The sequence below is a fragment of the Cetorhinus maximus genome, chromosome 5, assembly GCF_964194155.1.
Source record: "Cetorhinus maximus chromosome 5, sCetMax3.hap1.1, whole genome shotgun sequence".
NCBI classification, from domain to species: domain Eukaryota; kingdom Metazoa; phylum Chordata; class Chondrichthyes; order Lamniformes; family Cetorhinidae; genus Cetorhinus; species Cetorhinus maximus.
This window is the reverse complement of record NC_135883.1, coordinates 131,300,278-131,326,037: the sequence shown is the minus strand read 5'-3', so window position 1 is coordinate 131,326,037 and position 25,760 is coordinate 131,300,278. Positions and strand designations below refer to the sequence as shown.

Genomic DNA, 25,760 nt, shown 5'->3' with positions numbered 1-25,760 from the left:
CAAAATTCTCCATCACTAAGGGAATTGTTGAGAAAGGACGTGCCTTTCCTCTGGCACAAAGACCACCAATACCTCTTTGAAACACTGAAACAGTCATTATCAGGAGCATCGACATTATAATTTTACGACCCTAGGGAGACAACTACCCTGGAGATAGATACCTCACAGAAAGGTCTGAGAGTATGCACACAACTTATTGCATTTGCTTCAAAATCTCTGCTTGTAATGCAATCCAACTACTTCAGCAGTTAGTGGGAAACATTAGCTTTAATATTTGAAATCATGCATTTTCATACCTACCTATTTGGTGAAAGAGTTGCAGTAGAGACACAAGCCACTGGAGATGATCTGGTGAAAACCATTGACCAATCTAGTGGCCAAGATTGCAATGTCTCTTGATAAAGATTCAAGGTTACGACTGTGAGAGTAGGTACAAGCCAGGTAACTTGATGGTTGCATCAAATACACTTAGCAGATTGCCTAACCCAGCGAAAACAGAAGGTAAATCCTCGGATCTAAGAGTTGACTTCATTGACATTAAACTTGAAAATGTTCTCCAAATTGACCTTGTACATTTTGTGCAACACAAATGCCAGCAGCTACAAGAAGAAACCATGAAGGATTCTACACCACAGAAACTGTGGAAAACCATCACTGAAGGCTAGCCTGATTCATATCCACCAACACACAAGACCATTTTGGCCTTATCGGGATAAGCTAGGCATCTCCCGGAGAGTCATTTTTAAGGGCAGGAAGGTCATTGCACTGTAATCTTTGAGACCTGATATCCTTCAACCACTTCAACACTCACATATGGGCAAAGATCGGATGATAAGACTCACAAGAGGGACAGCCTATTGGCTGGGCATGAACAATGACATTGAAGTCGTTGTCAAGAAGTGAGACATGCCGAGGGTATATGCCAAGTCAGCACAAAGAACCACTGATTCTGCATGAAGTTCCTACCCATCCTTGGTCCAAAATTGCATCCACCACTTTAATGCCCATGGCATTGACTTCAACTTCATCATCGACTACTCTACCAAGTATCCTATTATTCGACAATTGCACAATACGTCAAGCACAACTGTCACACACGCCCTAAGTGCTATTTTCAGTTTATTTGGTAGGCCTAGAGAGAGCTTTAAGGATAATGATCCACAATTTATTGGTAAGGCAATTCAGGATATGCATGAAAAGTGAAATATCAAACACACTACTTCTCCTCATTACCCTAGATCTAACAGCCTAGCTGAATGAATGATTCACACAGTGAAATCCCTAATTCTCAAATGTGGACAGACAAAGCAAGATCTACATATGGCAATTTTACATCTGGGAGTGACACCTTTAAGTACAACTATTCCATCACTGGCAGAGCTAATGCTTGGCAGACCAGTGTGTACCAATTGACTTACTCTTACTCATTCTACTCTCTCAGAAACTGGAGAGCAATTTTTGAAATTGCAGCAGAAGATGACCAACGTGCATGATAAAAATACGGTACAAAATTGCCAAGTTTACAGCTGGGACAATAAGTTCGCCTTCAGGATTACACAGAAGGTACATGGCAACCAGCCAAGGTGGCAAGGATTTGTTCAGAACCAAGGTCCTATGAAACCATTACACACAAAGGCGCAATGCTGAGGTGTAATTGAGGACAAATCAGATCCACTCCAGCTTCTTAACCACCATACAGTCCTATTGCATCTAGGACAAGATCCCAAAAGCAACCTGGAACAATATCCACATATGACAATCCCACAGATCACTGTGAGCAATTAAAGAAACCTTCAGACAAGGTTACCAGTGCAAAATCTGTGCGTACCAGCAGATAATATCTATGCTCTAGAGACTCATAGCTTCACCAACCCTATACACTTATGTAATTGTAAATAAACATGAACATGTATTATAAGTAGTTATACTTCTTTGGAAGGGCAGAATGTATCCTTAAAATGAAAGGGGAATGTTGTAATATGCCTTTAAGGGATAGGAGCATGACATCACTAAAAGGAAAGTGTGTCACTTAGGTTCACTTTTGCTTTTGAGCAGAGCACACACACATACAGCTCTGCTGCCGATGTCTTCAAGCTTTCAGTCCATATACATCAGTTCTCATGGGCAGGATTTTCAGGTCATCAGGTGGGCGCGGTGGGTGGGCCCAGGAGTGGCTGGGAAATGGGCCACTGCTTGCAATCGACCCCTGACTGCAACTTCATGCTGGCTGGCCAAATAACGGCCAGGATGGGGGCAGGAGGAGGGCGATGCTGAAGTCTGCGCGGGCACGGGGAGCACGCAATGAAAGCTCCCTGAAGGTAGAGAGCTGCCTCAGGGAGCTGAAGAATTTTGAAGCCAACAATAACCATTATGAAATTCCAAAAGAAAATTTCCACTCATACAAATCGCTCACCTAAAGATATTGATGATAAAAATTCCGCCCAAACATTTTTATTTTTTTTAATTAATATCGGAAACCTCATCCCTCCCGTGTTGAGGTTTCCTCAAAAATCCAAAGGCCACCTGGCTGTTCTGCCTGCCCGCCAACCATAAAGTTGGACGGGCAGCAAGAAATCCAGGTCAGTTACTACATTAATGGCCTTAATAGCCCTCTTAATTGTCGGCAGGCGTGCTGCTGACGCTCACGCGTGCCTGCCAACCGAAATATCGTGCGAGTACACGATGACATCAGGACGCTCGCCCAACGTCATCAAGCGCTAATTTATGCCCGTTTGGGTCAGGTGCGTGCCCGCCCGCAGGACGTAAAGTCCTGTCTCATATGCCTAGCCTAAATAAATGAACCCACAAGGTGTTTACCCAATCCCTTATGAGTGATTGGTGCCTTTATATCATAATAAGGTGACAGTGGTGGAAAAAGTACACAGCAAAAGGAATTGTGCCCAGTGAGGAATTCAAGACAGGGTTCACATGTTGAGGCATAGCTGGAAAATGCAAACTGCCCTCATTTCTACTGGGAAGGATAAAGACACAAGCCTTCAGGGGTGTGAACATTACAGCTCTCCTTGTATCACACTGGGCAAGATAATTAGATTGCAGGGAAACAAAAGCAAAAATACTGCGGATGCCAGAAAATTGACGTTAACATGGGTGTACCTACGCCACATGGACTGCAGCAATTCAAGAAGGTGGCTCACCAACACCTTCCCAAGGGCAGTTAGAGATGGGCAATAAATGTTGGCCCTGCCAGCGACACCCACCGCCCGTGAAAGAATTTGACAAACTGTTTCTCTCTCCACAGATGCTGCCCAAACCACTGAGAGTTCAGTCTGTTCTGCTTTTGTTTGAGTCTGTAGGATTTGTCTTTACTTTGGAATACAGCGAATGGAGTTGTTTACTTTTACATGGTTTGAATTTCTTTGAAGTCCTCATACTCTGTCAACACAAAGATAACTCAGTTCTTTGAATGAAATGCCTGATGGGGTGATCCCTGATTTTAACTGCAGCACCACTGGCAGCTGTGCCTTCTGATGCCAAGGCCCGTAGCTCTGAAATTCCCTCCCTAAACCTCTCTACCTCCCTTTCCTCCTTGAAGATGCTCCTCAAAACCTACCTCACTGATCAAGCCTTTTGTCAACTATCTTAATTTCTCTTAAATAAAAACAGAAAATGCTGGAACTACTCAGCAGGTCAGGCAGCACCTGTGGAGGGAGAAACTGAGTTAACACTTCAGGTGTTCGGCCTTTCATCAATATTGGCAGATGTTAGAGATGTAACACGTTTTAACCAAATGCAGAAGCAGGGAAAGATCGGGGGAAAGAACAAAAGGAATGGTCTGTGATAAGGAGGAAGGCAGGGGACATTAAATGACTAAAAAGTTGCAAGGCAATCTGTCCTGCCCTCTTCCCTATCACAGATCTTTCATTTTGTTATTCCTGCACACCCCCCTCACGCCCACCTCTCCCATTTCCCTGCCTCTGTAAAAACATAAATCCTGTCGCATTTCTCAACCTTTTCCAATTCTGATTAAAGGTAATTGACTTGAAATGTTAACTCTGTGACTGTCTACACGGATGCTGTCGGACCTGCTCAGTATTTCCAGTATTTCTTGTTTTTATTTCAGATTTCCAGCATTTGCAATATTTTGCTTTTGCACTAGGATCTGCTTATGTAGCTCAATGTTAGATTTAGTTTGATTACACTTCTTTGCAGCATCTAGGGATATTTTACTATGTTAAAGGTGCTTTATAAAGGCAAATTTCAATTGTGTGTAAATGGTTCCCTTTAATAAGACAATTTGGTTTTAAATAATGTTTTACCTTGCCTACATTGTCTACATTTTTGTGAATCCCTACAAAATCAGCTTGTGACAACTATGACAATTCCCTCAATATTGAACTTTGCCCCCAAATGCTTTAAGTGCAATGGCTACCGTACATAAATACATTTCTCGTAATGTGTGGTTGCCATCCTATTACTCTGCATTAGTCGTGAGTTTGGTTTGGACCCTGTTTCATTAATCCAACTGACTGAGAATTGGGAAAGAATTAAGAAGATCTCAGATTTAAACTACTATAAACAGTGCGCCATCAAAATACAATGAAGTGTCAAACCATCTGAATCAGAAGTATAAAAAAAATTGACAGCACACTTTTTTTTCCAAAACTCCATTAACAAAGTGCCATCAAGATACAACAATTTGTTGATCTGCCTCACTAGGAAGTGTGGAAAAAGAAACTCCTTTGCCTGGTAGCAGTTAAAAGTATAGCTCTACATACAACTCAGGACAGTACCATCCCAGTACTTAGTGAATAGAAAATTTAAGTTTCTGAACCTTTTACTTGTTTGGTACTGTCAGTAAATGGTTTGGCATTGAATATCCAAGACTATTTCTGTACTTGCCACCAACGATATTCACAGACAAAACTTATCACACAAGATCTACAGCCATCTTGCAGCGTTCTTACTTAGCCAGAAAATTAAATTTTCAAGGTGTCAGAACAAATGTCATCACTGTGTCCACAGTCCAAAATGAAGTGTCAGCTGTCACTCAAAACAAAATAACAAAATGCTATATTATTTTACTTTTATAGTCAGTCATTGAAATAAAAGCTCGTCATAGCTTCATTCATTAGTTCGCCAACAAGTTTAATTTTGCTGAGATCATCTTAACTTCAATTCTTCATCCTCACTGAGGAGATTTCGACTTGCCAGCCATACACATGCTCCAGTTCCCATTTATAATTCCGCAAGTGAGTTGCACCCTAGTGCATTCTCGAGTCAGTGCAGACAGAGTTTGTAATAATGTAAGAACTACTGTGCATTAAATTTACATTTCTCTGCTTGATTGGTGCATCAGTAAACCGCATCAATTTGTTTCCTTATCAAGGCACACCATTGCCCCACCACCCAATGCATTAGTTCCTGTACGTACTGTTAGGTGGGGCACTGAGCCATGTGGAACAGAGAAGTACCGATTCACCCTTGACATATGCTGTTTCAGATGGCAGTGAGGTGCACAACTGGACTCAGTCTGCAGGGGCTGAGAAGAGGAAAAATCACCCAGACTGTCTGCTCTCAATTGCTGTCCAATTATTTCCATGTGAAGTGCACTAATTGGCCAGAGTTTTGTCGGGGAGGCAAGAGCCCCCATAATAGTCGCAAAAGCCACCTGGACCACTGTGAGATCCCCTGCTGCAGTTCTCAGCCACCCGGCAACTCGTTAATTGCCATCGGGCTTCCAGCCCCCTTAATGGATGGGCACCCGCCCCTGAGAACTGCCAGCCAATTGCCAGCAATCTCAGCAGCACCACCAGAAGCAATGGCTATTGCTTGGGCTGCATCTAGCATAGAGAACACCATGGGGACAGGCCACCCTGGGGCCAGTAAGTCTGGCACTGACGAGGGGGTGGGGGGATGTTGTTGAGGCAGCTGAAGCTATTGCCGCGGGGGCGGCCATTGCCACCAGGGTGCCCCTCCATGGGTTACAGAGGCCCCATGAGACTAGAGGAAGGCTGCCATTGGACAGCAGACATTATCCCCATATGGCAGAGGGGCCCACCTGCAGCTGGTAAAATGCCAGTGGCAATGAAAAGAGGCTGTTAATTGGCTCAACACTCCAGGCTCATGCAAGGAGATGGCCAGTACTAAGACATTAATCAGATCACTAATGCCCAGAAGAAATACATTTCTGTGAATTACCACCTTGAAGAGAGATGGAGCAAGGCAGGAAAATTGCATGTAAAGTTGCTGGTAAAAAGGGAAAATGAGAAAAAGCATTTACCCATTTTTTTCTTATTTTCAGATGCTGACCAACCTACTGAGTGTTTTAGCTTTCATATTTGTACGTTCTTAACAGATTTTCAATCCTAGAAATCTGCTAAGTACACCGTCACCATGAAAAAAAAAGCGTATGAATCCATCATGCAGCTAGTTCATGTTTCCAGCTCTGTAATTCACTACTGCCTAAAGTGATTTTTTATTTTACATAAGATGTCAAAACTGCAGTGCCGCGATTGTACTCGTGTTACTTGCCGGTGTATTTTCAAATCAATACTTCAGGATCTTTGTAAAGATGCCATGTGTGTAATGAAAGCTGCACAGGGCAGCCCTCAATCAACTGTGAAATATAGGCCAGAACTTTGCCCTTGGCGGGGGTGCTCAGCGAAAGCAGGTGGGGGCGGTTGGGACTGTTGCTTTTGTGTTTAATTAGAGTTGAAGTACTTGCAATTTTTGGAATGCTTTTTTTGAATGATTGAATGATTTTTTTTTTGAATGCCGCCCGCAATTGGCACTGGACCGTGATTTTAAAAATGCAAATGACGATGCTGAGCGCTGCCTGTGCGGGGTTGGGGGGAGGCCGGGGGAGGGGGCTTGCCTCAGGGAGATGAAGAGATATTTTTAAAACATTTTTTAAAATAAAAATTTAATGAAACATGTCCCCTCATGTGACTGTCACATGAGCAGGGAGATGTTACTAATGAAAAATTAAAGTTTTAATTTTATTTTTATTTGCTTTTGGAAACCTCATCCCGCCCGTGGATGAGGTTTGCAAAGAGCATGCAAAGGCCGCTTGGCCTTTTCGCCTGCCCACCAAACATTAGCTTGGACAGGCAGCAAAAATTTTAATTCAATTGATTACTTAATGGCCTTAACGGGCCTTTTTATTGTCGGCAGGCACGCCGCTGGCTCCAGCGCCGACCGAACTATTGCACGACTGCGCGATGACACCGGCACGCTCAGCCAATGTCAACGCGCATCATTTCACGCTCGAGCGGGTCGGGCACACGCCCGCTGAACGCAAATTTCTGCCCACAGAGGTGGAGCAGGTGCATAGAGCTGTACAGGCAAGTTCACAAATATTTTGGCATATTACTTTAAAATGTATATATTTTTAGAAAACAATAAATCAAGTTACAAATTTAATCCAGGTTTGTGATTCACTATACTACTGAGTGGGCTAAGTTATCAACTGCTGACAAAAAACAGGTAACTATAGGCCAGTTAGCTTAACGTCTGTCATTGGGAAAATGTTAGAGTCTATTATAAAGGATGTTATAGCAGAGCATTTAGAAATACATAATCTAATCAAGCAGAGTCAGCATGGCTTCATGAAGGGGAAATCATGCCTGACAAATTTTATTAGAATTCTTTGAGGAGGTAATAAGCAGGATAGATAAAGGGAAACCAGTAGATGTAATATATTTGGATTTCCAAAAGGCGTTCAATAAGGTACCGCACGTAAGGCTACATAATAAGATAAGAGCCCATGGGGAAAGATTTTCTGGTCAGTGAGCGGGAGGGCCCGCTCACCGATGCGTAAAATGACGCACGGTGAGATTGGACAGGCGTCCCGATATCACCGCATGTCATTTAGATTTTCAGTTCGGCGGGCATGCAGCCGAACTGTCAAAGGCCTACTAAGGCCTGTTTAAAATAATTTAAACAGTTAAATGAGCTGCCCGTCCAACCTTAAGGTTGATGGGCGGGTGAATAGGCCAGGCGGCCTTTGCATTTTTTATGAAACCTCATCGACAGGTGCAATAAGGTTTCATGAAGTGTTTATAAATTCAGTAAAAATGATTTTAAAAATTCATTGACATGTCACAGCTGATGTGACACTGTCACATGAGGGGACATGTTTTAAAAGTTTTTAATTCCTTTATTTAGATGTTTAAAACTTAATCAAATCTCCCTGAGGCACCTCTGTGCCTCAGAGAGATTTCAGCGCTTTTCCGCGTGCATGTGCGAACCACTCAGGGAATCCCCCACCTGCACAGGGAGCGCTCAGCGCTTCTGGGCGTGTGTCGAGCTGGGCGGGCCTTAGTTGGCCTGCCCTCGTAAAATGGCAGCGCGGACCCAATCGCGGACGCCGATCAGGTTCGCGCCCGCACAATCCCCCTGACGGGGGGAGATTTCTGGCAATGGTGTTGGGAGTAGTATATTAGCATGGATAGAGGATTAGCTAACTAATAGAAGACAGAAAGTTGGGATAAAGGGGGCATTTTCAGGATGGCAACCTGTAACTAGTGGAGTGACACAGGAATCAATGCTGGGGCCTCTATTATTTACAATATATGTTAATGACTTCAATGAGGGAAGTGAATATACTAACGCCAAGTTTGCGGATGATACAAAAATAGGTGAGAAGACAAGTGGTGAGGATGACACAAGGAGTCTGCAGAGGGTTATAGACAGGTTAAATAAGTGGGCAAAAAAGTGGCAGATGGAATATAACGTGGGAAAATGTGAGGTTATGCACTTTGGCAGGAAGAATAGAGGAGCTGAATATTATTTAAATGGAGAAAGGCTGCACAAGGCTGCAAAACAGAAAGATTTGGGAGTCCTCGTGCATGAATCACACAAAGCTAGCATACAAGTTCAACAGGTAATAGGAATGTTGGCCTTTATTTCAAAGGGAATGAAGTGGAAAAATAGGGAAGTCTTGCTAAAACTACACAAGGCACTAGTTAGACCACACCTAGAATACTGTGAACAGTTTTGGTCCCCTTATCTAAGGAAAGATACACTGGCATTGGAGGCAGTCCAGAGAAGGTTCACTAGGTTGATCCCGGGGATGGAGGGATTTTCTTATGAGGAGAGGTTGAGTGGGCCTGTACTCATTGGGGTTTAGAAGAATGAGAGGCGACCTTATTGAAACATATGGGCCAGGATTTTACAGTCGGTTTGTGGGGGCAGGCCCGACATGCCGGCATGTAAAATGACGCACGATGACATCGGGTGTGTGTCCTGAAGTCATCGTGCTGTCTCATGATGTTTTGTTCGGCAGGCCCATGCCGGAATCAGCTGCGTGCCTGATGATAATTGAAAGGCCTATTAAGGCCATTAACAAAGTAATTAATTTCAAGTTTACGCTGCCCGTCTAACCTTACAGTTGGCGGGCAGGTGAAAAGGCCAAGAGGCGTTTACATTTTTTAGGAAACCTCATCCATGAGCGGGATGAGGTTTCCTAAAGCTTTTACGAAATAAATAAAAAGTTTTTCTGAAAAATAAAAACATGCCCCATCTCATGTGACACAGTCACATGAGGGGACATAGTTCATTAAATTTTTAGTCGATTCATTTATTTCTTTCAAAAGCGCTTCAATCTCCCTGAGGCACGGAGCTGCCTCAGGGAGATTGAAGCACTCTTTCGCGTGCATGCTGCTGGACCTGACTCTCCCTCCTCGCCCTGCCCAAACAGGTAGCGCTCAGCGCTACCATTTGTGTATTACACTGGGCGGGCCTTAATTGGGCCGCCCGCGTAAAATCAAGGTGCGGAGCTGACCGCGGACGGCGGTCGGCTCCATGACCGCCCCTGCCCACTCCCACCGAGCCTGCCCAACACGGGAAAAATTCAGGCCATAAGATTTTAGAGGGCTTGACAGGGTAGATGCTGAGAGGTTGTTTCCCCTTGTGGGGGAGTCTAGGACCAGAGGGCATAATCTCAGAGTAAGGGGTCACCCATTTAAAACAGAGATGAGGAGGAATTTCTTCTCTCAGAGGGTGGTTAATCTGTGGAATTCTTTACTGCAGAGGGTTGTAGAAGCTGGGTCGTTAAGTATATTCAAGGCTCAGATAGACTCACTTTGAATCAGCAAGGGAATCAAGGGTCATGGGGCCAAGGCAGGAAAGTGGAGTTGAGGATTATCAGATCAGCCATGATCTCATTGAATGGCACAGAAGACTCAATGGGCCGAATGGCCTACTTCTGCTCTTATGTCTTATGGTCTTATGTTGTGAAAATGCCTCCCTTATGTAGTGTTTATCTTGTATCAGCTTTTTATGGCCAAATATACTTAACAACCAGCATATTTATCAGAATTTATGGTAAACAAGGTTCAAGATCAATAAATGGTTTGTGTCTTTTATCATTTTTAACCAACTAACCTAATCTGAAGAGAGCCATTTATCTGGTTGGAATGCAATAATTCTCAATTTATTATAATTTATTTTCCAATTTACATTCTTCTTTATATTGGCATCATACATAATATTCAATACACCTATATAAATGTGTGTTACAAAGTAACATGAGCTTTTGTAATAGCATATAAAGGAATCATTTAAGTATAACTTAACCATAATTGAGAACCATTGCATGAGGTTATAACTTTCTTGGCACAAAGTAGAATTACCCAATATAAAAGGTTTTTTATGTAGATTTATAAGACTTTTTAAATATAATCTTTATTTCAGTGTAAATCACTTAATCCATTTACATCGCTATTGGAGAATGAGTTAATGTTCCACTCATGCAAATTGAATTCATCTGTAACAAATTATAGCGTGATTACATACAGAAAATCAGCTATTGTAATTCACCTTATTCTACCATGAAAGGAATGTGGAATTGATCTTAAAGATACTTAATATTATAGGAAGTGTAGAGCAGGTTTATGGCTTATAATGGCACTCCTATATTTCAGTTTTAACAACCAACTCTAATGTGCAACTTACTGCCATAACAATTTTACTTGCTGCACCTGACTAGATGTAATAACTAAAAATTACTCCAGCATGTGTATATTAAATCCAAATGGAAATGCAAACAGCAACATAATTAAATCTATTCAAATATGTTGAAATCCTCCTCCTTCTCACATGCGCCATTGTTATGCCCTGGCAAAAACCCCCACGGACATTCAAGCCCTGTGGTCTCTGGAGGAATAAATTAATTTCAGTGCATTTGACCTATTTATAAAGGGAACTCTGATTTCTTTTGCTGGGAAGCCTGATTGGATTGGTAACCAGAAAGTGACAGATTTTACTTTGTGACAGAAGTGTGGCAGGTGGATTTGCAGCAATCGTATCACAGCAATAAATTCTCTGCAGAAACGTATTCACCACAGTGTCTTGTTGCAGACAGGGTGCCCTTGTCAAATAACAGGAATAGCCACATGTATCCAGCATGTTCCTGCAATAATCTATCTGAATCATTTATTAATTCCCTTTGGCTTTGCATCATTTACTGCATGCATTTCTGGTAGATTGTGATTTCCTCCATCCTGGGTGAATGTAGGCCATTACTGTTTCAGAAACAACATCTTTAGCAGCATCACCATGCTAAATTAAACACTGCACTTTTCTCCTGCTGATTAAGTACCATTGTTTCTGTGCAAAATAGCTCTCAGATAGCAATTATTCTGAAAAGGTTTTCTCTAAAATAGTTGCATCCTATGGATATCACACTAACAGCAAGTGAAATATATCACCTGCAATTAAAGAATGGAAATTCTAAACTAAAGTATCTTTAACTAAGTCGCAACAACTGTTCTGTGTGTCCCTTTAAACCATGGTTTGACTTTGCTAGGGAAAAAGTAAAACAAATAAATACCATGACACATGTCTTCCAAATGCATGCAGTTAATGATGCAAAGCCAAAGGGAATTAATAAATGATTCAGATAGATTATTGCAGGAACATGCTGGATACATGTTACTATCTCTGTTATTTGACAAGAGCCCCCTGTCTGCAATAAGACACTGTAGTGAATATGTCTTATTCAGTTTAACCAAAATAGAAAGTGGCATATAGTTTTTAAGGTAAAATAATGAATCACTGTTGGTTTACTGAAAACTCAATTGTCAAAGAAAATCAATGTCGCAAAAATCCTATTTTATCTTAGGGGATTGCTGAATTTAAGATATCTCTTCACTTTTTCTCAAAACAGTGATGCTGAATTTTCTGTCAAATTGTTGGGAGAGGTGCAAAGCAGGAGTGAGGATGAATCAACCCCAAACTATTCTTCTGCTCATCCTCATAACCAATAATACAGCCATGGCAGGGTGGCTCTCTTGGCCAGAAAATGGTGCATGGTACAAACAACTAAAACAGGAAGAACATTTGCCAAACTGACTGGGAAATAAAACTAATACATACAAGAAGGGGGATCCTGTCCCTCAGGCCTGTGAATATTGATAGCGAGCTATATCTCCCTAAGAGAAAATAGATAACTAAGAACGCCAAACAAGTTTGAGCAATGTTGGAAATATGTTTCTCAGCGGACAAGATCCTGTTAGAATTTCAAGACCGTGACCTAATGATGTCAGACAAATCACAATCCTTCACTATGTTATGAAGGAAAAGTGAAGCTATGATTAAAAGTAGTTCAGAAAATGTAATCATTGTCATTTGATGGAATTTTCACCTCAGAGTCAAGTGTTGTTGAAACCAACTCCAGAATTCAAGTGCATAATCTAGGTTCACACTCCAGTGCTAAACCAAGGGTATAAGCATTGTCACAGGTGCTAACCTTCAGAATAGATATTAAACCAATGTACCATAGGCCTGTTCCAGTGGTTCAAGCAGACACAAAAGATTTCATGAGTTGTCCTGATGTTCTCCCTCAACCAGCAGCACAAAAACAGATTAACTTGTCATTCATCTCAACTGTTGTTCAGAGGTTATTTCTGTGTTCAAATGGCTATTAATTTTGCACACATAACAGGTAACGAATGTGAGGTACTTTGAGACATAGCTGCAAGACATGAGAAGGTGCCATGGAAGTGCAAGTTTTTATTTTTCCTCACTTCCTTTGAATTTTTAATTTTCTAAAATAACACTAGGTGGTAACAATGAAAAATCAGTAATTGATTAGTTAACTGCACTGTGCATGATAGAGAATGGAGGTTCACAGAAAAATAATCACTGTGTGATGTCTTGCTAAATAACTCACAAGTGTTCTGAATTATGCCTTAAAAGTTACAAAATAGTTTATGTCCCATAAGCAGTTCTCTCAAGCTGCATATCTTATATTTGCAATAGATTCAAATTAGTTTTCTTCCAAGCCGTGATCAAAACCACAACATTGCTCATCTCAGTCTGCTTCCTCCTGCTATTCATCCCCAGCTTCATCCCCTTCAAGATCAACATCTCTGTTGCTCTCATCACTGGCCACTATGTTTCACTGCACATCAACTACAACTCATCCAAACTTTGTTGCCCACATCTTATCTCATAATGTCACCTCAACGGTTGCCACTAATATCCCGTTCTGCCCTCTCTCTGCACACCACCGCATGCCTGTCATAATTCATAACTCCCTGCATGGCATTCCCTATTCCATCTTTACCATCTCCTTCTTAAGACTCTGGCTTCCTTTTTTTCTCTCTCCTTACACTCTAACTATGGTATCAATGTCTTCAGCCAAACTGCAGTGCTCTCCCAAACACGTCCACCTCTCAGCTCTTAGACCAGGCCTTTGATCACCTCCCCAAACTCATTCCCCACCATTTCATAGTGTTGGTTATCACCTTATTGCTTTACTAAATATGTTTTGTAACTACAAATTATTACATGATATTATGTTTTGTTCATTTCTTGGCTAATCAAGGTGACAGAAATTAAGTAGAGAACATTTTCCCACCACAGACACCCATTACCAACAAGAAGTGCTTCCATGTCAAATGGAGCACAGCATGTTTCCCCAGCAACATGATGTAGCCTCACTCCCAGAACAACATCTTCCGCTGCATGAGTGTCATTTTCTTCACTTCCCACGCCTGCCATCTTTGTGCTCTCTTTGATGGAGATTGCCAGTTTCATTACCAATGCATACTGGGCTTGAACTGTTGATACTTATTTCATACAGAACCCTCACAGCCTGCAGAAAGCCAAAACTTTCCATCTCATCAGTCTGTGCTGCATTCAAAGCCAGGAGCAACAGATGAAATGGCAATACACCCACTCCTCCTGGGGCCTTTACTTTTTAAAAATGTACTGTAACCAAACTTTGGTCCGCAAAGGCTTGTTTTTTAATACTATAATGATTCAATCAATCGATTTATCAATAGTGAATAGAATACTGGGTCCCACACAACCTACTGTGAAGGAGAGAGATAAGGAAAAAGGTGCTTAGGCTGAATGATTAGCAAGAATGTTAAGCTGCAGCAGTTGGATTCAGTGCCATTGCCTATGACATGTGTTACATTGAGAGATGGCTATCTAGGAGTAAACCCTTGATGATAAACTCACATGCATGATATAATTGCAAGGCAATTGCAGAACTTGTATAACTCTGCTGATTTACAATGTTAGTTGTAATACAAACACCCTGTGAACTGTCACTAAATCCTAAATGTAATGTTATTTTATATAATACATGTGATACCATATATGTGAGATTTTTAAAAAGTAATTGAAATTTCTCATTCACCTCAACCAAAATGAATGTGTTTACACTTTTAAATAAGCTATGTCTTCATGCAAAACAATGTTGCCAAATGCAACAAAATTTCATCAATCACTCTGTGATCCATAATTTTGTAACCTGGCGGCTTTTCCTCCCAACCCTTTCCAAAAATAAGTCAATTTTTTTTCACGAAGACTGCATCCCTTTAAAAGCATTGTGTAACTAGATTCATATTTTCATTGGCGTGTGTATCCATTTAGTCAGAATGAGTGCAGTACAGATTGGATGACTCATTTTTAAATGTATTTCTGCAAAAATTGAGGGGTTTCATCATTTACACCCAAGTTACTCTCTAATGCTGTGTTTGTTGAAAATGGCATCCCTGTGCACCACATACTCGCATGTGCAAGGTGCAGATTGACTTTCTATAGGTTTTGCCATTTATGTTCATGATTATGCACATTGTTTCTCATTACTAAAAGCTTATCAGGTACATAGGTTCCATTCAGAACCAGGCAAAGAAAAGGAGTAGTGTCAATGGACTGGTCAGGCGGGCAGAGCAGTGGCAAATGGAATTCAACCTGGAAAAGCATGAGGTAATGGACTTGGGGAAGGCTGACAAGGCAAGGGATTACACTATGAATGGTAGGACTCTGGAAAGTACTAAAGCTCAGAGGGACCTTGGTGTGCATATCTGAAGGTAGCAGGGCAGATAGATAAGGTGGTTAAGAAGGCATATGGGATACTTGCCTTTATTAGCCGAGGCATAGAATACAAGAGCAGGGAGGTTATTCTGGAACAGTATAAAATGCTGGTTAGGCCGCAACGGGAACACTGCATGCAATTCTGTTCACCACATTATAGGAAGGATGTGATTGCACTGGAGAGGGTGCTGAGGAGCTTTACCAGGATTCTGCCAGGGCTGGAGGGTCTGAGCTATGAGGAAAGATTGAATAGGTTGGGGTTGTTTTCCTTGGAGCAGTGAAGGTTGAGAGGGGACCTGACAGAGGTGTATAAGATTATGAGGGGCATAGATAAGGTGGATAGAAAGGCACTTTTTACATTAGTAGAGGGGTCAATAACCAGGGGGTATAGATTTAAGGTAAGAGGTAGAAGGCTAAGAAGGGAGTTGAGGAGAAATGCTTTCACCCAGAGGGTGGTGAGAGCCTGGAACTCACTGCCTGAAAGGATTGTTGAGTCAAAAACTCTCGTAACATTTAAGAAGTATTTAGATATTCATATGTATTCCCATTGCCTCCAGGGCTATGGGCCAAGCGCTGGAAAATGGGATTAGCGTAGTCAGATCTTTGTTGAAAAGCGCAGACATGATGGGCCGAACAGCCTCCTTCCATGCCGCAAACGTCTGTGTGACTATGAGTGCTTGTACATATTGCGCAAAGAACTATTGATCAGGGCATGAATTCAGTGTGGATTTTGTTGATTTTAAGCTGCCATTTATTTTAAATTTCAAAATCCAGAACAATTACCTATCCATATACTGCCCAAATAATCCTAGTCGTAGAATTTTTTTTAAGTGATAAATTCTTATGCCACAACATGTGAGCTGTCAACTGGAGTTATGTTGCACTGACATCAGGGGGGTAGAAATTCCACTTGGGTAGCGGTGCAAAACAGATAATATTAGATTGGTTATCCACTATATGCAACACTTGATATTCAGTTTCATTGCTGTTAATGAAACTGAACATGAGGCACTACATATAACAGGCGGCCATTGCAAGATCACCCATTTTGTGCCACGGCCTGAGCAGAATTTCTACCTCCAGATGTCCAGTCATCATGGACAGGAGCTCATGTGGCTGTTAATCCTATTAGCAACACATTGGATGGTTAGCTAACTGCCAGAAACTGATCATTTTCACGAAAGAAGATAAAAGGAGTATGTTTGCATAGATTCTGCAAACTACCAGATGATTAGAAGGTGAGTCACTGATGTGTATTTGATCACTTGTACCTTTTAAGGTTAGTGGCACCCTTAATTTATATATGTTTAGAGAGCAAAATAAAACTGCAGGTTCCATACAAATCTGCCATTCATCCTGGGCTATCAGTTATGCTATATGTTGCTATTACGATTTGTATTCTCCTCTTCAGTTGTATAATACTAATATATAATCCCCATTGCCTTTTCAATTAATCTGGTACAGGATATTTTATGCAGTCAGCCACTATATTGAGCCATTAAAATGCTTGCACCATAACAACTGCATGTAATTCAGTGTCCACCCCCACCCCAAATCCCATTAAATACACATTTTTATTGCTATTTTTATTGCCCCAGGGTTATTGTGACTTCAATCAACCAGTTTAATTACACATGGGAAAGAGGGAGAGAGATAGGAAGATCAGCAAAGAAAAATCAGGCTGAGGTATTATCATATTGGAATCTCAGTTTGCTGTATTTAATCTCAAATAGTCAATAGTGATACTTTCACCTTTAATGCCCAGGCGCTTCTAAATTAACACATCTTTCAAGAGTTTTCTATGACACTTAACAGCGAAGGTAAACGTTGATGAGGGCCTGGGTATGATCTATCCCACTTGGCGTGCTCAGTAACATGGTGATGCCACATCACTTCCAGGGTCGGAGGAGGTCTGCAGCCCGCTGGGAGGTCCAATTGCGGTAACTGGCAGGAATGGACGCAGTTCCCCTCTCAGTCGAGCTCTCATTCTGTCTGAGGAAACCATCTGATAAACGTTTAACTTGTGGGATGTGAGCCTGAGCCAAGAGTAACAGCCGCTAAAAATAAGCTTTAAAAAACGGAATACAGCCCCAACGTTCACCCCCATTCCCCCTTCTTTAATATTACCATCACATTTCTAAACTTTCCCAGCAAATGAAGGTTTTTGGTTACCCAGCGACAGGGCAGTCAGTCAAGATTTCCCTTGAAGCCTCCCGTTGCTGTGCTAGGTTGAACTCTCCCGCTGTTAGTTACTCTCTGCCTCCCCTCTGGTTCCTTCACGTCTGGTTGTTTCGAGTCGGGCTGTAGTTTCGCGGTGTGTGGGGAGCCTGTGCTCGTCCAGTCACCGTCACCGTCTGCTGCCCCCCGTGTCTTAACACTTTCCTGCAGTGGGCGCTGGTCAAAGCCCAGCCTTTCATTGGCTTCAGCACAGATTTTTCTCATGCTTTCCTTTCCCCGTCTGTTTTCCCTCCAAAGGCCAATTCCAAAGTCTTAGTCCCTACTACTCTGCACCACCTACCACGAAAAAAAAGCTTCGAGCCTCTCCCGAACTCGTGCATAATTCTTTAATAGTAAATGGGAATTGTCTCTGGGAAACTCGGGAAGAGAGGTTGTAACTCTGGTTCTGAGTCTGGTTGTTGACTGTATAAATTGTTGAACCACGATTCTATGTCCTTATATCATACGAACATACGAAATAGGAGCAGGGGTAGCCTGGGCGACAGGACGAGTTTTCTTTTAATGCAGCGAGTTGCTTCGATCTGGAATTCGCTGCCTGAAAGGGAGGTGGGAGTTGATTCAATAATAAATGTTCAAGAGAACTGGATAAATAATTCAACCGAAAAAAATATAGCGGTATGGGACTGGGGCTAGATGTATCTAAGAGCCAGCGCAGGCACGATAGGCCGAATAGACTCTTGTGCTAGATCATTCAATGAATCAAAAATCACAGAAGGAGGTTTTGTTTTATTCTTTCATGGGGTGTGGGCGTCACAGGCAAGGCCAGCATTTGTTGCCCATCCCTAATTGCCCTTGAACTGAGTGGCTTGCTCGGCCATTTCAGAGGGCAGTTAAAAGTCTGTGGGTCTAGAGTCACATATAGAGCAGACCAGGTAAGGATGGCAGGTTTGCTTCCCTAAAGGACATTAGTGAACCAGATCGGTTTTTAACAAAAAAAAGCTTCGTGGTAACTGTTAAAAGAGACTAGGTTCATTGAGTGAGTTTAATTCCCACCAGCTGCTACGATGGGACTCGAACCCATGTCTCCAGAGGATGAGCCGAGGCTACTAAATTTACTGGGCTAGGGACATTAGCGCTGCATCACCATACACCCCGATTCGCAGCGTAGTTCTGTTCCTAATTGGGTCTAGATGCAGTTATAACGCAGGTTCTGGCCACAGATCTGCTTGTAAATAGGACTTAAAGCCTGACAATGTTTCCGCTCATGGTTGTTGCAGCCTGGGGTTACGGTGCTGATCTTGCTACTGGCTGTAGTTATTGATTCTGACTGTAGCAATGTCCTGGCGCAGATTGTGTATGACTCTCTACTTGTTGTACTTCACGGTGACTGAAGTCACACTGAAGTCACAGATTCCTGGTTAGGAATCAAAAAGCGAATATCATTGGCTGCGCCTCAAACCGCGTCGGTGACTGCAGCCCTGGCGAGGTTTGATTTGCGAACAAGGTGCCGCTGTCCTGGGTGCTGAAAATCAAACACCTTATTTCTCCCCCAGCAGCACTACCAGTTCTGCTGAAGGGCCATGAGGGCTCGAAACGTTGACTGATTTCTTCTCCACCGATGCTGCCAGACTTGCTGAGTTTTTCCAGGTAATTCTGTTTTTATTTTGATATGTCACATCACACGTTTCCATAAAACTCCCTGTCTTAATCAGAACACAGTCCCACAGGCCAGCCTCCTCTACAGCGGCTCTGCAGGGGGCTTTTTATTTTGTTTCCCCAAAAATATCGTCACACGATGGACACAAAGATCAGAACAACAGTGCGTCAATGAAGCTAATGGTTAAAAAAAAGGACACAGGCGTTTAGTATTACCGACGATTCAGCAATGAAACGCCACACCGTCACAGGACAGGGCTTTGCAATGTCTGTGCTGAGCGCTGTTCATGTTAAACCTGACGCAGGGCGAACTGAAAGCAGAGATAAATACTGTGTGCATTTGCACTGGCACTTCGCATGTTCTCTTTTTACTTGAGGCGGCCGGTTCAGGATTTCACCAGCACTCTCCAAGTGCATCGTGGACACGCTGTCCGGATTCAGGTTGTCGCGGAACAATTAAGGAGCTACAATGCGGATTGTCATAGCGACTGATAGTGTGAAGGTTACAGTCACAGATGGCATGTTTATACTCAACTGGTTTAATCGATTCTCAGGTAGCAGAAACATTTTATATGGCAGGAATAGGGCAGTTTTAAAATGTAGCGTGTCATCAGGAGTAATACCGGCTTCCTGTTCCTCGATGCCAGAGCACAGAAAAGGGTTACAACAGCCCCCCACCCCCGCCCCCAACACCACCACCATATTAATAAAAGGAAAATAAATACGAAATGTTAATCATGGCAATTTTGAGGTTGATCAAGGAGAATAAGGGATGGTGGTACATCTCAAAAGCCATAGTTGGAGGAATTCAAGTCCTCGTGTGTTGCCAGAGCGCTAAGCTAAACTGAAGGTGCAGTTTGACTTTTAAACAGTGCTCACTGCCTCTCACTTGCCCCACTACCTGTTCGCACAGAAGTGAGACAAGCTCACGTCAGCTCTGCCGAGGGTCGCGGGCTGTTGGCTCTCAAAACGCCAGAGGCAAAGGCAGCTCTGAAAAAAAAATGAAGCTAGGGCTATTCCAATGGAAACCCCTGCCTATAGTTCTGTTCCCTCGAACCTAATCATAAATGTTGACAACCATCGTGTGGATGTGCTAGAGATAGATTGGCGTATGACCCGCACGGGATTAGATGCTTGCAACTTTCAATCCTGAAAGCGCTGAGTAAAACGCCAATCGCCTTTAGTGATGGAGACCCGTGGTATTGCTGTGGGATACCTCGACCCGGAAAGACCAGGATATGTGGGAAGTGTCACAGCTTGTAGTGTTTATCCTTTGATCCCGCTGTTGTCTGTTTGGATGACGGACATCACGCACAAAAATGGTATTACAAGCGCCCTGCAGGGTTAGTGAGGCACAGTAATAGAACTGCGGTGACAGTGTTTGATACACAATCCCTTCAACCCAAGCGGATTTCATAAACGTCATATTTCAGCCTTGATGCAGCGATTTCCATTAAGGCTTTCCGTGTTGAAGCTGCAGACTAGAGCTTTGAAGGCACAAATCGAGCTGCTGGGGGCTAGAAACTGTAAGGATTTGGAAGGGATGACTGTTGCGAGCAGAGTGGACGGTTTTGTTTTGTGATGATTACAGGGGGTTGCTTAAGTTTTCAGAGTGAGGTGCGAACGTTATCGTATCTCCTGAACGGCGGCACTTCGGGCGCCGGTGAATACTTCCCACCTTCCAGGAAGCTGTGGCTGTGGATTCCGTGTGCCTTTTACCGAAATGAAGTATGTGTATACGAAAGTGACCCTGAGTGTTAAAAGTGGCGTTCGTGTCACTGCTAAGAGAGCGGCGCCGCTCTCAATACTCTTCATACTAACTGATCACCAACCTGTGGCTACAAGAAAGTAGATATGAACCACTGCGAATCCAGCGCATCCAATCAATAGGAACCCCGTCGGTTTGGGCGATTGCTATCACTGTGCCACTCAATAAACATTTGCTCACTTAACCCTAAGACTTGCTGCTCCCGGAGCCACGCCAATCTCCCCCCCACCCCCTCCCCCGCCTTGCAAAACACCAGCGCCCTTAGACTTCAGTCTAATGCAGCCATGTCATACTGACATGTGTGCATGTTGAAATTTGGTGGCAGATATTCTTTTTCTCTCTCTCTCTCTCTCTCTCGAGTTAATTGCTCAAATCTGCCTTGGTGAGGAGTCTGATTTCGAAATTATTTGCAAACAGAAAAACAGAAAGCGCTAATTGATACCAGTTGAATTCGCACGTACATCTCAAATATTTAATTGTCGCCGACACTTCATACAGAACTTCGCCTATCCCCGCTCTTGTGGCTAATGACAAACTGGAAGTATCCACGCGAAAAGAGTTGATTAGCAAGCTGTTCAGTCTCGAAGTGCACACACTATTTGTATCTATGACTCTCCTTAACAATAACTATTTACAAGTTGTGGTGGGCATGTTCCTGGAGAGGATGCCGTCAGTTTTAGCCTAGCCCCTCGGTCACAGACTGTCCATGTACAATTCTGTGCTAATCTTCTCCTTTTGAGAACGATCCTTTGGGACGCTTTGGCCTCATAGCCGAACATAATGAACCAGAACGCCTGCGGGGGTGGTGAGACATTCGGCTGTTCCCTCCATCCCAAGACTACCCGTTAACTCTCTCTGCATCTTAGACAAGGTGTAAACGTTAAGTAAAAGGCGCCGGTATTCCGTTCCCAAACCCGGCTATATATATATATATATATTTAAAAATCTGCGTTGACCAATATGACTGGAACATAAACTTTATGCAAAATCAGGTAATGCTGCGAGAAGTTTATAGGCTTCGAAAAATGTCTTTTTTTTTCTTCAAAAAGAACATTTGCCATGTTAGAACACGGTACTGGAGATTACAACATTGCTGCCGTCAGTCCCGCTGGTCCAGCTCACTCAGAGACGGGAGCAAAAGCTGAGGCGAGCGGCTTCTTTAAAAGAGGAATCTGCTGTAAACAGACTGGACCATTTCAATCCCCTGCCAATGCAACAGGGGCAACAGCGGGGCTCAAACAGGCTGGACTGCGTGCTGGTCGGACCCGATCGCGCATCCAAGTTTTGAGAGCGCGCGTTTGCGAATGAGGTTCCAAAAGAAAAAATAATAATAATAATAAATGAAAAAATCTTACCAAATCTTAAAACGTGCGGCATTCCTTGAGAATATCCCATCCACAACAGGCACAGGAAAAGTCTCGTCGAACACTCAAAGACCAGGTTGTTCAGAAGCGGAGAGATAATCTTCATGGTTTTTGTGTTTAGATCAATTCCAGGGGCGGATTTTCTCTCCCCCACCTCTCGTCTCTGGTAGCAGGTTCCACGCACGGCTGGGTTGGATTGAGGAGCGAGCAGCAGCGATCGGCGGCCCCAGGGATAGAGGATCACGACATGGTCACAGGGAGGCAGAGGGATCGGAGAGAGCATATGTTTCCCAAACCATTAGCAATCCCCGCATGTTCTTCACTCATTCACTGCGCAAAGGAGCACTCTTCCGCTGCAAGGGATGGTGGGACATCCATGGCTTCAGACTCTGAGATTCTTGAAGAAATCATCCACAAGTCCAGCTCAGCGGCGCTACAGGGAGGGAGAAGAGGATGGAGTGTTGGAAGTGGGGGGGGAGGGGAGGAGGGGAGAGAGAGAGAGAGGGGAGGGGGTGGGGGGGGGGGGGGGAGGGGAGAGAGAGAGAGGGGGGAGGGGGGGGGTTGGGTAGGGGGAAGTGGGAGGAAAGATCGGCAAAAAAAAAAAATCCAGTGGTGAGAATCAATAAGGAGCACATTCAGACGTCAGATCAGCCAATTGCCAAAAAAAAGACACCTAGAAAAAAAAAGCAAGCATCCCACTGCACTGCTACACACACAGTCTTCTGACGTGGAGCTACAGCACTGAAGAGCGACCAGACAAGGGAGGAAAGCAAAACAAAATAAAAACAGAATTACCTGGAAAAACTCAGCAAGTCTGGCAGCATCGGCGGAGAAGAAAAGGAAAGCAATGCGCTTGGCTCCCACTGACCACAGATCCTCACCGCTTGGCATCCAGCATGTCAGTCGCCCGGCGTTTCCCCCTTCGGGGTCCCCCTGATAGCTCCGCCGCCTTTATTAAAATCCCATATTCTGATCGGCGAGCAGACAGGTGTGTCCCCGCGGCGAGGCAGCAGCGTGCACAGAGTTGGGGGGGGAGAGAGAGAGAGAGAGAGAGACTCACACAGCCCACTCCACACACCTTAGGAAAATGTCCCGAGTGTCAGTGTGAGGCCAGTGTGAGGGTCAAGAGTCACTGAGGAAACGAAATGGCGACAAGAGCTGCTGCCCATATCAGCCTGGGCTGTGGGTGGATGGGTGGGGAAAGGGGGCGATGAAGTATTTTTATTACCTGTTCTGGCAAGGGGAGGAGGGGGGGGGGGTCAGTCACGGAATCAGTTCGGTTGACAGTGGTGTTTTAAACAGCAATCGTTCTGCATTGCCCCGCATTCACTTACAGAAAGTCTCCGCGGCTCATTGTAACCTCAGAGCGGCGGGGAGGCCCATTCGGTGGCTTTTGCTGTTGGTCAAACCCCGTGAAAAATGCCGATTGAAGGGTAAGCAGCGGGGGCTGGCACCGAAAAAACAATCATGCCCCATCTGTGATCATCTTCATCTCCCTCTCCATTAAAACGGGGCGATTACAATGCTTGCTGTATTAATAGAAGCTATGGGGGTGGGGGGGAAGGGGGGGGTGGAAGAGAAGCGTTACGAAACTTGCAGAAACTGTTGCATTCTGACAGAAAGGCCAGTCAACGAGAGCTGAAGAAACACTCAACATTCCCCAGGATGATCGAATCAGCCGTGCAGTCCCACATTTTGAATTTGAGATTGATGTCAGTCCAGAGAGATCCCAGGCATTTAGCTCACAGCTGGGGCCGCCCACAGTATGCCATCACCTCTCTAGAAAGGTGACAAAAATCTATCTTTTAATGAAGCCTTCCTTAATTTTGACAACATTACCGCACATCAATGCCCTTCCCTTCACCTGCTGCCGACAATTGCGAGTCCTATCTACTTATCTCGTTCAAAGCACTGTGATCTATGCAGTGTTTTGAATCCTTATCCGGCCGCTGAATGGCTACACGGTTTGCTAAATTGGAACTCAAGTTACCAGTCTGAATACGGGGTTGTTGAATTAGTTGCAAAGGTCATAACATTAACCGTCCTGCACTGTTACATAATCGCGGGACATCAGACCAAAGGGAATCTTCCTCGCGCCAATCTCAGCTCTGTCATTTTGAACTTGCAATTTTAATACTTTATGCTGCTACAATTGAAACGCCTGGTAGCATTAGCGGCTGAGGTAGATACGGATTTATCAGAGCGGACTGGAAGGCAACACGGGGACACGGTGTTGCTGTTCCAGGGTCCGCAGCACGAGCGAGCGAGAGTAACAAGGACAATGACAGCTCTGCAGTTAAAGCAAGCGTAGGAGCGACCCCAACTGGTCAAACCGTCAACTGCAAGCTCTGGTCCCAGGCTAAAAACTAACCCCTCACAGAATACGTCCAACAACACGACTTTAATCGGGAGATTTGAAAGAAAAACACGCCCAGCCACCAGTTAAAACGCTGATCAGAAATCTGCCAAACACGGTAGCGATAGGGAAAAAAAAACGTTGCAAAAGGTTTCCATGTCAATACTGGGTGCTGGTGGATAAATGCAAATCAGCTCAACGATGGTTTGTAGGATTTTTTTCCTTCTGTTGCCGCTTGGGCTGAAAAAAGGAACGAGTGACATGGAGTGAACCTGTAGCTCAGCGAGGGAACACTTGTGTTTCCGACAGTAACTTAACTCGCCAATCCGCCAATGTTACAACCAGGCCCTCAGCTTCGATCAGCGTTTTAACTGGTGGCTGGGCGTGTTTTTCTTTCAAATCTCCCGCTTGGGCTGAGGTTTTTAGCCTGGGACCAGAGCTTGCAGTTACGGTTTGACAGTCGGGTCGCAAAATTTCCATAGAACCGGGAAATAAAAAGAGAGGGGGGGTGGTTCGGCCAACTTATTAATTCATTGGTGGGAGTCTGTGGCTTGATCGATCTCGGTCCGAGATGATGAATTAAGTCGGTGCCGATGCTAATTTATAATGACGTGACCGAGGGAGAGAAAGTATTAAAAAAATAAACGCCAGTCAAATGCTTCCTCCCAGTGGCTCAGAGCTACACTAAAACGTCATGTTAAAGTCGTGTCGGGAGAGATCGGCGCTGGGATTTCAGCTCCAAGCCTCCGCCGGCGTCCCCGATGTGGGGCAGAAGCGAGCGCCTTTCTAAAGTTACCCCTTCACCTGCCGCCGCCGCCGCCGCTCGCTCAAAAACCTTGGCTTGGCTCCATTCACAAACTGTTAGCAGTACGCCCGCTTCTCGATCCCCCTCCGACCCGCAGTCATCAACGCTGCACCATTATATCCAGAGGTGGCTCTGACCCAACTAAATCCTCCCCATCAAAATTCAACACTCACAGCTGAGAGCGGGGGAGGTGGGATGGGGGGTCTTGGGAGGGGGTTGGCGGGGAGGGGAGGGGGGAGGGGGTTGGATTTCCTGGGGATGAAGTTCTGCTAATTCCAAAAGGATTGAATATAAAACCGGATGCAATGCCTCCAGTCTTTTTTTAAAAAAAAGCAAAAT

General features: G+C 43.9%; 1 protein-coding gene across 1 annotated transcript in view; it reads right to left on the bottom strand.

Annotated features, from left to right (window-relative positions):
- grik2 (glutamate receptor, ionotropic, kainate 2) overlaps positions 1 to 22,640 on the bottom strand; it is a 538,314-nt gene extending 515,674 nt beyond the window's left edge. Inside the window, exon 1 of the mRNA XM_078542488.1 lies at positions 22,252 to 22,640. Within this exon, the coding sequence (XP_078398614.1) occupies positions 22,252 to 22,543 (292 nt within the window). The 5' untranslated portion in view covers positions 22,544 to 22,640. The remainder of the gene's footprint in view (positions 1 to 22,251) is intronic.
- Between the last annotated feature and the right edge of the window lie 3,120 nt (positions 22,641 to 25,760).